A 15,163-nucleotide genomic window follows, 5' to 3' on the forward strand; every position below is an offset into this window, starting at 1 on the left:
TGCCCCCCCGGCCTGGGCGGAAGATGCATGAGCACTACCACTCAAAGAGGCTGGAATCGTATCCTGGAGTGACTTGTTTATGGATGGATCTCTACTTCCATGGAATTACTTGGTCAACAAAGCTGGGCCTAGACTCTCAAGATTCAAACAATTACAAATCTCAAGTTGGGCTCAGGCATCTCGTACACAGTCTTCGCGGAACAGCAGCCTACCTATAGGGGGAGGAAGTGAATTAGAGGCGTGTCTGATGGATAAACCCCCTGTAAAGAAGGAGATCTCGCTTTGGTACAACATGATCTTAGAGGAAGCAGATGGCAAATTTTGTCTCCCAACGCTATTGTGGGCTGAGTCGATGCCAGGAAAAGACGTGGAAGAACTCTGGACAACTTCATGTAGGGTGCTGTGGGACTTGGTCAAACCAGCCTGGCTCCGAAGGAACCATCTATTTACAATGCATAGGGCTTACTATTCCCCGCAAAGGCTGTCAAAATTTTCCCTGACAGGCCCGGTCTCATGCCCAAGATGTGGACTGGAGGCGGCGTCCGACATTCACATGTTCTTTGAATTTCCGCAAATTACCTCCTTCTGGGATTCCATAAGTAGCAAATTGTCTTCGATACTGGATTTTCACATCTCCATAGAATTAGGCCTAGTCATCTTTGGTCTGAGCGGGAAGTCCCGCAGCGCTGCCTCCAACCTGCTGTTCTATTCCATTCTGGCGGCGCGCAGGGAAATTTGCAGACATTGGAAAGACGCCTTCCCGCCCACTTTCTATGAATGGCGCTCTTCAATCCTCCAGATCTCAAAACTCGATCTGGCAAGGGGAGGGAATCAGGGAAAGAGAGCCTTTTGGAACCAGCTGGAGTGGTCACGTTGAGCCTGGGTTTTTTTTTTTCTCCCCAGGTCTAATGATTAATGCAGACATGGCTCACCTTCTGGCTCTGCGGCAATTCGCAGCGGCGCTTTTGGGGTCCTGGTACCTTGGGCACTATTGACCAACAAAATAGCCCTTACGCCAGAGTTTCATGGCTTGCCAGCAGTTACTGTTGGGATTTGGTCGCCATCCTTCCTATGCTATCCCTGCCAGCCGACGCTGAGACAGTACAGAGGCACAGCCTGATTTTCTGCTCTGTGACAGTTTTTGTTTTGATAGATTGGAGCCATATACGCAAGAGAGGATTAAAAAAAAAACAAAAAACAGTCAAAGCCAATCCTTAAGACTGAGCGTTTCAATCCGATGGCACAGGTCATCATGAAAACCAGTAACGTCGCAGACCATATCTTTAGGAGGTACCTACTGAGCAATCTCATCCAACATCGCAGGCGTTATGCTACAATAATATCTATCAATAGTGGCCTGTCCACTCGCTGCAGGGGTTCCTTTGATGAGTAGGCAGCATTTTTCATATTGATCAGGTGCTCTTTCTGTATACCAACTCCTGTTTGCTGTACATGGCACTTAACAATGCCCTAAAGGTATTCTGGCATTTCAAAACGTGGGGACTCTTGCATCTGATTGAGTTTTCTCCTGTAGAAATGTTATTTATATTTTCATACTACTGTCCCTAATGTTTTTTTTCCCTAAGGGTAGCTGCACTTTAAATGTGATGTACACTGTGGATGTTAAAGGATGTCCTAGTAGCTGCTACTTTTGTGAATCAAGACTGGTGATATGTTGTTTAGACAATTGTTTTTGTGCATCATTCTTCATGTATTGTTTGGTTTATCACATTATCTTATCGCAAAGCTTGTATGTCTTTGTTCAATATGTTGTTTTAACATGCATAATTTGTACTAATTGAAACGTATCCGTATTGACCTGACGCATGGAAATATGTGAATTAAGGGGAAAAAATAAAGTCCAAATTAATTGAATTCATGGTCTCTAATCTGCTAAATTGTTTTAACTGTATTTAAATGTGACGTGTTTATTTGTATTTAAATGTATTTAAAACACCTGTTTCTTTGTTATTTATACAGCTTTCTCCAGCCGCCTAGGGCCAACCCCCTTGTTGCTGTTCCATTAATTGTTTTCTAACCACTCTAAAAGAGGCGTACACCACTACGTCACATTTTTGGCACATGCGGTCCTAGGGCTGTGGTTCGCTGGGGTCTCTATCCCCGCCCCTATGCGATCCCACCCCTGGGACACGTGACCACTCTACGTCATTTCTGGGGCAGGGGACCTGTCATCATCATTTTCTCTCAATGCCATAGATATTTCACTGTCTCTTTTCCAATAATCATTACATTTTTCCATTTTCAATTAGGACTCTGAGTCCATTCAAGATGGAACCATGAATGCCAAGGGATCGGAATAATAGTTGTGTTGTCTTTTGAAACTTTTGTCAGTTTGTGTAAAGCTTAATTCGGTACTTCGGATACCTGTTTTTTATGCCTGTGCTTACTCATTGATAAAGCTAAGACCTTGGCTGCTTATTTCTGTCCTAGTCTCCTCCTATAGTTCACATGCTTCCAATATCTGTAGCACAGTCAGAAGGACTGCTTGGAATATTCATTATTATTTTTGCATATTGTGTGCCAGTAAGACCTTTGTGTGCACCCAAATGTCTCTGAGTCCTTTAGAGTAGGAAGTTGTATCTAGATCATTCTCCTTACTTTGGAAATACAAAGTCCTTCTTTTTGGCCAAGATTACTTGATAAGTTTTAGATTGAACTTGTAGGTTACAGTACGTCTCTACATCTAGCCCTAAATCATGTAAAAGAGTGTGTGCACCTTTGCGTGACACCGCCTGACTTTGCATCATTGTAAAATATCGATGATTCTGTGCCTGAAAGAGGGGGTAAGAGGACAGTTGATGGTGCAGGTTGTGTGCATATGTGAATGAAGATAAATGGCATAGTTAGTGAGTGAAGGTGAGAATGTGGTAAGAGACTTGTCTTGCATTTATCCTGCCTTGCTGTGTTTCAGTGATAAACTCCTGAGTTTTTCAACCTTATGAACCAATGCCACATATTTCTCTTGTTTACCTGTTCATTTGCATCCCCTCATGCCCTTTTTGATTTATTCCTAAAGCATTCGCGTTCGTTTGGCATTTTACTTGTGGCAACATTATTTGGGTGTCATCTGTGAAATTGTGTAAATTGCTGATTGTTGGAATATCTAAATTACTTTTTTAAAGTATTGTGCAATATTCTCAGAAGCAATTTTCTCTGGCCTTCAAGTTGCATCAGCATGCTGTGGGCACGGTGGGTGGAGACATTTTTGCAGGCATGGAAGATAGCTGTAGGGGAGTGGTCATTGTGCAGTGGGATATCCCACTTTCTGCCTCCTCCAGTGATTGCATTCCAGGCTCTTTAAAAGAAGAGAGTCTGCACAAGGAGGCGTGCACTGTGCAGAGGGATCCTTCGAGCACAGACTGAAGAACCTGTGCCTGGTGTGATCTCTTCAGACACGAGGTAAGGGACAAGAAATGTACGGGAATCCAAACCAGCGGCCCTGCTGCAGGTACTAACCCAGACCAGTACCTGAGGCAATGGTCTGGTCCTGACTGACGTAACATAGCAACCAGGGGTCGGACCTGACTCACACCTTGTGATTTATTTACCAACCCTTCTGATTGTTCATGATAAACATTTAATTTCAAAATAGAGAAAGTGTTTTAGCTGTGCTGCTTTTAGGGGAGCCAGGTAGCAAATCTACAAATTATAGTTCTTTGATCATTTGCATGCCTAAGCTCACTGTGGATTTACTCTAACTCAACATTTTTAGACGTGGCAATGAAAATTATTAAATTCCACCTGAGCTCTTTTTTCCCATATCCAGGAGTTGTGGAAACGTGCACTTTTTCCTAGTTTTTCTCCCCACCAAGAATACTATCTTTCCATGTAGAGATAACTACAAAACAGGAAGATTTCGACTACTCCACCTGTTCTGGGGGTGTTTTCACATGTGCGTTTATGTTGATAAACTGCAGTTGGACTACATATGGATTGTGACTGAGTGAATGTCATAGTCAGTGACTGAACAAGTAATTATCTGGGCATGTATGTAGAATTTATATACTAGGGACCTAGCCAGACAGCAGAAGAGAGTTTCATGGTGACAGGCAAAGTTACAAAGAGTGATAAATAGAGTGTGCTCTTACTGCCTCATGATGTAGCTCCTCAATGGAGTTGGCTGCCCATGGTGATTGGATGCAGGGCCTTGCTGAACTCTCGCAATGCACTGCTTTTGACCTCACCCCTTACATCAGTCATAGCATGTTCTAAGACATCATTGACAGCATCACTTATTACCCCACTATGCACAACCATCATCCAAAAAAGAGGAGTCAGGAGAGAGGACAATCTTTTCCCACACCCTCCTGTCAACCACCATAATCCAAGGGAGGGTTGTAATCGGAGAGACTAGTCCCTTTTCAACTATTATGTATACTCATGACACTGAGGAGGAGGGCTAGTGGAGAGGTAAGTTTGTTTCCATACCCTACTATGTACATCAAATGTTCTGGGAAAAGCTGTAAGCAAATAGGCCAATTTCCCACACACTCTACTATGTACACCCATTATTGAAGACAGAGGTATCAGCAAAGAAGCCAGTCCCTCTACATGCCCTGCTATGCACACCTGTTATCTGAGAGAGAGGTTGAAAGGAGAGTCCAGCCCCTCCGCACTTACTACTATGCACAACAATTATCTGTGAGAGAGGTCCAAGGAGAAGCTAGTTACACCCCATGCACTACTACGCACACCCATCATCTGAGAGGCAGGTCTCAGAAGATATTCTAGTCCATCCCAAAACCTGCTACGAATATTCATAATCTAATTCACTCTACTGTGCACACCGGTCATCAGAGGGAGATATCTGAAAAGAGGGGCCAGTCCATCCTCACCGAATCATGCAAAAGAAGTCTGAGAAGAGAGGGCAATTACTCCCCACAGCCTGCTATGCACTTCTATCATGCAGAGGTAGGTCTCATAGCAGAAGTTAGTCCCTGTGCACACTCTTCTATGTGCTCCTGTCATCAATGTTTAAGGTGTCAGCATGTAGAGGGTTGGCTGAAGAGCCTTTGGCAGTGTGAGCCGGGGGGTTGCATTTAGGCATAATAATTAAATATTGCTTTACTTAGAAATTCACTGGAAAAAAAGGTTAAAGTAGCATTTTAGTCAGTGACAATATTAAAGCTTTGACATATAAATTCACTAGTTATGTTTAGCAGCGCTAGCTATAACTTGCACCCTGATATGCACTGCATGTGGCTTCAAATATTACATTACTCATACATGTTATATGACATAATTTATGACATCATTGATGTCCTCTCAAATGACATCATTGATGACATCACTGATGACATAATCCAATGAGTTTGTTTCATAGATCATATAGTGACAAGTGAGTACCAAATGTCTTTTCTTCCTATTTTAGTAGAGCCTGGGTCCAGTAATGGTTGTAGGTATTAGCAAAACACATCTGCTCCTAATGCTAAAAAGATGTGTAGAGGCATTGAACATGTTATATATAGTTGTAATCAATGTAACTGCGTGCAGGTGATAGTTGACTTGTGTTCATTATGTTCCACAAACTTTTTCAGTACTGCAGAAAATGTATGCAATAAGAGATAGATTCTACGTAGTCAATCTAACTTTTATAAGTAAACAGAACAAGATGAGGGACGAAGTACTGAAACCTTTCAAACACTCACCCCCAGTCAAGAGATCTAGGTTAAATCCATTGTTCTTTTGCTCAACATTCACCCCCAGTTTGGATGCAGCCATATGCAAATCCGTCTTGATCCTCCTCCCCATAGGAATAGTCCAGCCCGAAATGCCAAGCCAGGTCCACCCCAGATGGTAAACAGGCATCCTGGGACTGGCTTGGGTGTATAACCCCTCATCAGCTAGGCTAGCATGAATCCAGTGGCACAGTGAGCAAGGTACCAACGTCTGGGCATACCCTTGGTCACTTAGGGTGAACATAGCAAACACAAGGTGAAGGATGGTGTGCTGAAACTTCTCAAACACTCATCCTAAGTCAAGAGATCTGAGTTAAATCCATCATTCTTTTGCTCACCATGCTACCCCTGTTTGGACCCAGCCATACACAAATCAGTTTTTACCCTGCTTCCCTTGGAAACATTTCAGCCTGAACTTAAAAGTCAGGTTCTTCCTGGACCAGAAACAAGCATCCTGGACCAATTTCGGGCTATTGCACTGCATCAGCAAAGCTATCTTGAATCCAGAGGTACAGCGAACAAAGGACTCACACTTGGGCATACCTTGGCCGTTGAGGGTGAACATAGCAAACACAAGAAGAGGATGGATGGAGTGCTGAAACTTCTTAAACACTCACCCCAGTCAAGAGACATGGGTTAAATCCATTGTTCTTTTTCTCACCATGCTTTCCCAGTTTGGACCCAGCCATATGAAAATCAGTCTTTAACCTGCTCCCCATGGGAATAATCCAACCCGAACTGCCAAGCCAGGTCCTCCCTGGGCCAGAAACAAGCATCCTGGGACCAGTTTAGGGGTATTACCCCACATCAGCCAGGCTAGCTTGAATCCAGTGCAAACACAAAAATATGATGGGCAGAGCACTGAAACTTTTCAGACACTGACCTTCAGTCACAGATCTGGGTTGAATCCATCATCGTTGTTTAGCTCACTTTGCAACTCCAGTTCAGATCCAGCCATAGAAAATCAGTGTTGAACCTGTTCCTCATAGGAACAGTCCAGTTCGAATTGCCGAGCTAGGTCTTTCCTGAGCAGAAACAAGCATTCTTGAACAGGTTTCGGGGTAACACTCTTCATTAGCCAGGCTAGCTTGAATCCAGTGGTAAAGTGAGTAGGGACTCACATCTGCGCATACCCTGCCATCTTAGGGTGAACAAAGCAAGCACAGCAAAGATAACAGGGACATTATGGAATAAAAATACCTTAGAAATTCACAGAAAAAATTATGGTTACAGGGATGTTATAGTTAGGCTCAGTTTTCACTCCTACAAAAACAGTTACATTCAGCAGTTATAGTTAGCTCAGCTAAGGAAAACGTGTGCCCCCCACATTCAATGCTTATGAACTCACATATTATATCACTCATGACATGGTCAGTAAAATCACTGATGAGATCAATCATGACATTTCAAATGAATCACTGATGACATCATCCAGTGACTGTGAGTATTTTTTAAAAAGTTTATGAGTGTTAAATATATTTAACAATGTGTATTGGTGAATCAGTGGGTGCATGATTGCTTGTATGCATGATTCAGGGGGTGCATGCCTGACTGTATTAGTGAATGATTAGGTGCCTCATTAAATATATGAGTGAGTGACTGGTTGTGTGAATGTTTGTATCAGTTTGTCAATGATGTCTAAGTGGCTGTATGTGTGTGTGAGTGGGTACATGAGTTGCTCTATAGGTGAGTGATTGGCTGTACCTGTATGGGTATCTGAGTGTCTGTGTAGGTGGGTGAGGGGGTGTGTGACTGCCTGTATGGATGAGTCAGTAGGTGAGTCAGTGGCTCTATTGGTTAGTGAGTGTGTGTGAGGTGAATATGCGGAGTGTTGTAGAAAAGGGCAGTGGCCTCCTATCACCTCTCAGCAATCCTGGTAATTGGGACTTACTGGGGTAACAGGAGGACTTGTTATCCCCTGAGCACCCTCAGCAGCCACGGGGTCGTCCACCCCTAACATGCAGCATGCCAATAGGTGCAATTGCAGAGTGCTGCAAAAAGGGGTGGAGCGTCCAGCATTGTACTATTTTTCTTTCTATTTATAAAGGTAGAGAGTATGCACCACCCTTGGAAACGAGGGGCCGAGGACATGTCATTGTTTGAAGTCTGTTTGGAAAAAAATACCGCAATAATTATCTGGAATTCTTTGTTCAGAGGCCCAGCAGAGGGTAAAAGGAAAACTTTTAATGATTGTGTGTAGTAGTGCAGAAACAACAAAGGCGAACAAATATTTAAGAGGCATCCTCAATTACATTAGAGGTATTTTACAACACATCCCAGAATGCAATAATTATACTTACTAAACTGTGAGGCCCACTGGAGGGCAATTGAAATGAAAGACAGGCTGGGACAATCCTTCTTTTAATAATGCACAGCTGCATATCATGCATCTGAACAAGGAGTCTCAACTACTAAACATGTAAGGCTTGTGAACAAATCTCTAAATCAAAGAATGCTGGCTGCCTACACTGCGGTCTGTTTCGGAGTGCTCCTCGAACCGGGGAGAGATTATTTTGCATATATATCTATCTATATATATATTGCCTTAAGAGATTCAGAGCAGCAGCTCCTTGGTCACAGGCTTCATGATACTAGACAGAATAGGCAGAAAGGCACTCTCCTCTGCATGTCCTTTCTTTATTTAGCCCTCAGCGTGCCTCAGAGGTGAGTTCAACTTAGTGTTGAATGCTGAGATAAGAAGTGCACTTTCATGAATTCCTTTCCATCTAGTCGGTTTCTGCGCTGTAGCATAATCTTTAGTTAATTTGAAAGCCCTCCAGTGGGCTCCCAAAATGAACATTTTCAACTTCTTATTCCTCTTCTGCTGTTCCACTAAAGAAGACTCAAAGCAATTCCATGTCCTTGTGGCCCATTGATGAATATAGCTGTTTACATCAAATGTATGATGATACGATCCAAACATTTACAATGCATGCCTTAACATCACAACATCCTTTACAACGCATGTTTTTACATCGCATGCCATCACAATGGATTTTTAGAAACTACATTTACAACGCATTCCATTACAATGCATATCATTACAACGCATACAATAACAATGCATATTTCTTTTAGGACAACAGTAGGGTAAGTGTTGGATAGTGTACGTGTACAACTTACAATTCCCACTCCATTGAATGCAACAGTAGGGTAAGTGTTGGATAGGGGAGGGGTAAAAATCACTATTCCCCATTACATGCATTGTAATAACATGCGTTGTAATGACATGCATTGTAGTGACATGCGATGTAATGGATGCATTGTAATGGAATGCAATGTAAAGGATGATGCATTGTAATGACTGCATTGTAAAGGTTGTTTCCCTTTACATCGCATGCATTTACAACGCATGTAATCACAACACATTTGTTACAACGACTGTCTTGTTACATTGCAGTACCATTACAACGCAAGTCGTTACAACAACTTGCTGTAGGAGGCGCGCTGGACTTAGGAATAGTATAATTTACCATTCAATCTCCAGTGTGGGCAACAGTAGGGAACGTGTTGGAATAGTAAATTATACTATTCCTTAGTTTAGAGAGCCTCCTATAGCAAGTCATTTTAATTGTTCTGCGCTGTAACAACGCATTTGTTGTAACAACCACATTGTAATTGCACCCGTTGTAATGCATGCAATGTGATGCTGTTTCATAAATCAATCCCTAAAATATGCATATAAATATAATGTACATACATATGTTACTTCCCCCTAAGATGCCTCTTGAATCTTTGACCTCACTGACAAGAATAATTTTGTGAATGTTTTTCAGGAGCTGGAAATCCTCCACCTGAGTGAAACAAGGCAGAGGAATGGGTTCCACACAACTGTTTTCCTTTCTTCTTACTGTAATATCAGGTTAGTGACTTCACATGTCAGATATCACACAAATGTGCATAATGTGCATAATTACACTATGGAGGTTCCCCAGAGGGATTAAATACCAGGTAATGAATCATGCTAGATGGACAAGCGAGATGAACAGTCCAACCCTATGCATCATGAACCATTGCATAGCCCACTCATTGTACCTATCTGTACTCTTTTGTAGCCACCATAAATTGCATTCCCACATTTGTTTATGATGAAATGGTTTATTTAAGAAATTAAAAGAATATGGTTGAATGTAGGGAGCTGAGAAATTGTCAGTGGTAAATACACTGGTTAAATTTACAAAATAAGATGGGGCTTATGTATGATATGGTTGTGTCATGCTTGCACCATGCAATGTGATACATGTGTTACGCAAACCTTTCAGTAACATTTTTGGGACCACTGACAGCCAATTTGCATGACTTTGAGCTGCTTAAAAAATCTGGGGTAATGCCCCACAGCGTAAATTGCTGTGTTAGGTTATTATGCAGTAGAAAGGAATTCTATGGGCTTTGCGTGGATTTTTTCATGCAACTCACATTGATTTTGACATTTCCTCATATTTACAAGAATTTGTAAACCTGGGATGCACCAAAATCTTAACCCTTCCCAGGGGAGGCATAACAAGGAAACACATCTCTATTTCTCCTAATTTCTACATCTTTCTATGTGTGCTGAATTCTGCAGCACACATAGAAAGAGAAATCTGTCTCCCAGGACCTTTTTTGCACAGGAAGGTGTCCCTTCCTTCATCAAAACAATTCTGCATTTAACACTGTCACCCTTGCACCAGGATGCAAGTGCACCTGCAGTAGCGTGAGTCTGGTAAAAGGGTGCAAGGGAAAGGACAAGGATTCTCCATATTGCCTTAACCCCTTGCATGCTCATGACAGCCCCGGCCGTCATGCGTCACAGCGGTTGTGTGCGGAGGACGGCCGGGGGCCATCCAAATCCTGCCTAATTTTAAAAATGCCCGCACAGCGTGAAAATTCGCCGCACATGGAGGTGACTTGCTGCACTGCATCATAAATGAGTCCCTATATATTTAGAGATGCATTCCTTTGATTGAACAATGAGTACAACTGGAAAATTGACACAAACAAACATCTCCTGGTATATTAAGGTGTAATTCATGCAAATATTCCCTGGGCTGGCATTTCCCCAGAGTATAATTGTACAAAGTTGATTTACACACTGGAGAAATCCAGACTGATGCTCAAATGCATATTTTCCTGTTTAATTGTTTTCTCTTGACTAACCTCCTCCCCTCCCTCTCTTTTGAGTTTGGAGTTGATCTGGTATCCTTAACAATCTGGCAGGAAAGTAACTCTAGCCCTTTCCAGATAATCTGGAACACCCTTTCGCAGCATTCTTAACAACAACATGCTAACAGTGCCTCCAAGAAGGTGATAAAGAGTTCTTATTATATAGTCCACTCAGTACAAAAGGGTGCATGGAATAGGACACTTTACAAAGCATGCGATTACAATGAGGTTGTTACAACAACTGTGTTGTCTCATAGCAGTGCATTACAATGCAAGTTGTCACGTCGATATACTGTAGGGGCGCGCTGGACTTAGGAATAGTTCAATTTACTATTCCAACTCCAGTGTGCGCAACAGTAGGGAAGTTGTTAAAATAGTAAATTATACTATTCCTTATGTTAGCGCACGCCCTACTGCAAGTTGATGTAATGACTTGCGTTCTAATGAACTGCGATTTAAAAACCAGGTTGTTTTAATGACCGCTTTGTAATCACATGTGTTGTAATGCATGCGATGTAGTGGCTGTTTCCTGGGTACACAAGGCCGATGTGACACCCATTAAAATAAACTGGATACTGGGTCCACTGATAGCATTTGCTGGAGCTACTATAATTTAGTTGACACACCACTCTATTGTCGTGTAGCCTGGGTACATGTTGATGATCAGTCTACACATTTGCAGGTCCTTCATTTGCACCTCTATTACTCTTTCATATACAATTCATCTACATTCTCATTTTTAAAGTCTACAGACTGTTAAGAATTAAATTGCAAAGTGCTTTGTCAGCATTATGCATGGACTCCCTGTTCACCCTTGCTCCATTATCGAGTTTCCATCGCTGTTCCTGCAGTGAGGGGGCTCTTTCTAACTTTGAGACTGAGGCATTCGCCGCACAAGTCAACTTCCTCTAAAGATAGGGACAAACATGCACAATGACTTGAATAGGCTAAAAAACAAAAAAGGAAAGGTGAGGGGGTGCCCCACTGAGGGGACTTAGAGCTGGTGCCCCCCTTCAAATGAAATCACACCCTCCCAAAGGGTGCACCCTTTAGTTTGAAGACCATTGTACTCTATGTTGATCAACAGGCATTTTGCCTTAATGTGCCTCTTTGCATGCTCTAAAATAGCCCATGTAAAGCACCTGGTTGTTTTCAACAATATGGTGGCCATTATGTAGACGTTCAAAATAAAAAGATAAATGTTTTAAAGATTCTCAGTTTCCTACTATCCATTTTAGCAGACGGAGCAGATAAAACACGGTTCACAATCTTAACACTTGAATAACATATAGAAGACACTTCCTCGATCCTTTCCTTCTCCTGCTCCCTTCAGCCCCACCAGTTTTGGGAATTCTTTTGCCCCATCGTCCTCTTTTTATGTTCACTTAGTCCTGGACATGACTGCTACACTTGCCCAGAATGGGGATGTTCCTGCAAGAATGCCCACAAACAGACAATAATATGAATTGAATGTTCTGTCATGTGTTCAGGGCATGGCTCATTTTAGTTCTCCCTATGGTAACCTTACTGTGCATGACACAGGATGCATTAGCTTTGCACACATTACTATATAAACTTGTTTGACTTTGTGCCACATTATATTTTCACACAGAACTTGCTATTGTTTTCACACTCAGGGCCATATTAGTAGTGTTAAAATTATCCCGATAGAATCCCATTATGCCATAGAAGCATAGTTTCTGGTGTGAACCTGGGCTTCTATGGGAATTCACAAGGGCATATTATCAAGCCCATTATCGCCGCTTTTGCGGCAGTTCCTCTTATGATCTGGGGACACCGTACTTTGTTTAATGGCTTACTTCCCCATGTTCATGGCATTGTTCATTTGGGCCCGTTAGGTATTTAAGGGCCACTTGGCCTATTCATGCAGGCTTTATTCCCTACCCAAATGTAGCTGCATTACATTTGGCAGAAACACATGCATTGTATATCCAATCAGTAGTTATTTTATATTGAGGCGTAATACAATTTGTTTCCAGTGCCTTCCTGAATAGTCCTGCTAGAGCTGGTGTACTGTTCAGCTACACCGAGCTGTGTGACTTGTTAATAGTCTGGTCATTGTACATTCAGTTATAGGCAAATGCCCAAGAAAGCACGTGGACAATTCCTTTTGGATTGCCCAGAAAATTGATCAACTTGATGCTGTGTTTGCCTAATGATCCGAATCTCACGTTAGATGACTGCAACACCTAGGGGACATTGCATCCATTTCCCAGTTAGTCACTTGCTGCACCAATGTCGTGTTTCCCCCTCAACACGGAATTGTTGATAGCTAACTGTGACCTTTCCTTCCAACTTTAAATGGTATATTTAACAAGCTTATTATTTCAACGAGAGGTGGCTCTCATGTCTGCCTACGAGATCTTCAAGTTGCAGGTGGATGGAACTACTCTTGAAATACAGTCTTTGTTAAATAGAAATCTCCTCCTGAATTTCAAGGAATTTCACATCAAATATTTAATGTCTTTGATACTGCGTGTGTAGCTCACTTTTTTATTAAACATTTAGACTCCTTGCCAGGTGACTTATTTTTAGACTATTTCTGAAGTAGTTCCCACTTAAATACAATCCATTATTTCCAGCTTATTTGGTTGCTTCCCATTATTGCTGTTCCCTATGTGTGGCATTCTCATCATGTTGCTGCTATTCCACAATAGATGTTACTTCCATTGTGGATTTCACTGAAGGCATTGAATGTGGATTGGTGCTTAGCCTTCCACCGTGCTTAATTCACATGCATACATCCTGTATTTCACTGCATCAGGTGTCCCTTTCAATGGACACTGAATATATGCCTGGGTCTACAGGCACCAGCTGCCTTGGATCTCAAACTGATGGTGAGTATCTTAGTGCCCCATTATCAGGACTGTTCCTTGGGTTTGTGAACTCTACAAAATCTGAAGCTGGAGCAAATAGCCAACGGGAGTTCCTGTGCATCAGCACAATAAATATTAGATCAAAGCTTCATTGAAGTTGATGCAGGTTTTCCAATGACAAAGTCTGCATCAGTTGGAGCTGAGGATCATGTTTGCTTTTTGGAAATACTGGACAGAGTCATAGACCTGTCAATCTACATGGAGTTGGACCCCATTATGGAGTCCTTGGCTTCTACCATGGCTGATTTCAAACTGAATTCCTCTGCCATGCAATATTTTTTATTTTTCATCTTGTCTTTTTCCAACTCTGCTGCACAATTAATTGAAAATGACAGCTTTTAGTTTGCCTATCTTAACATTTCTGTTATTCCTTTAATTGCTACCTTCCTAACCAAAGGGGAGGATGTCATGTGTTCCTTGCATTGCCCATTGTAGTTTTCCCTTCTAACCTAACTCTGTACGACACAGGCCGTATTCGTCATGCACACGTTACTATATAAACCCGTTTGACTTTGTGCCATTTTGTGTTTTTACACAGAACCTGCTGTTGTTGTTGCATTCTGTTCTTTCCTGGGATTTACCTTGAACACAGCTGACAAGGTCAAACACCAATTGTTGTTCTGTTCTGGTCAGGCACTAACACCTAGACACAACGCAGAAATGCAGCAGTTGTTTAGGAGCCTGTACGCCTTCTCAATTAGGTATGAACAATAATGTAACACTCAGAGAGAAAGTGATTTTTTGTGAGATAAGATCAAGGCTATATCTGGGATGTAGAAAGTCCATCTGTGTATTAAGGTAGGGGGACTGCTACTTATCCCAGAGATCTTTGCTGTATAATAATTTTGCTTCTTTGGAAGGTTGACAGGGGTTAGGCTAATCTGTTTTATAATATGACAGGGCTTTTCATAATATACATGTTACTGACTACGCTGGTGGCATTTTTGCTAGGCAGTTGTCTTCTTATTGTGGAACGCTAACTTTATTCTAAAGCACAATAGTTTAAATAAACATTTCAATATTCCTTCATGACTGTCATTTCTTAGTGTGGACGAGTACAAGTGTGTGAGCGAAGGAGGGTGTCCTGTCACTGCGATCCCTGAGAGGGTTGGTAGTGTTGTGTTCTGTGGTGTCAATTTGCTTGTCTCTCTGGATATGAGTAGGAGGTTAAGTAAGACACAATAGCTATTCAGACTCAGGCTCATGGTACTGAGGTGATATGGTGACTCAATCCCTATCCACAAATGGTCTATTGTCCCTAGCATAGTTCTGTTACGGAGCAGAATCCCTGCAACAGTTCCCTTTGAGCAGCTTAATCAGTCCTTTAACAAGTACACTGCCTAGTCCTGTGAACATCTTTATTTTCATGAACTAAAGCATTAGTAAATCTTTTCATGAGATCCAAATCATATTTTATGAATTGCT

General features: G+C 42.0%; 1 protein-coding gene across 1 annotated transcript in view; it reads left to right on the forward strand.

Annotated features, from left to right (window-relative positions):
* Positions 1 to 3,359: 3,359 nt before the first annotated feature.
* Positions 3,360 to 15,163, forward strand: part of LOC144819254 (uncharacterized) — a 62,835-nt gene continuing 51,031 nt past the window's right edge. The window contains exons 1-2 of the mRNA XM_078677223.1: positions 3,360 to 3,420; positions 9,476 to 9,561. Coding sequence (XP_078533349.1) covers positions 9,516 to 9,561 — 46 coding nt within the window. The 5' untranslated portion in view covers positions 3,360 to 3,420; positions 9,476 to 9,515. The remainder of the gene's footprint in view (positions 3,421 to 9,475; positions 9,562 to 15,163) is intronic.

Source organism: Lissotriton helveticus, chromosome 2_1 (genome assembly GCF_964261635.1).
Source record: "Lissotriton helveticus chromosome 2_1, aLisHel1.1, whole genome shotgun sequence".
Lineage (NCBI taxonomy): Eukaryota > Metazoa > Chordata > Amphibia > Caudata > Salamandridae > Lissotriton > Lissotriton helveticus.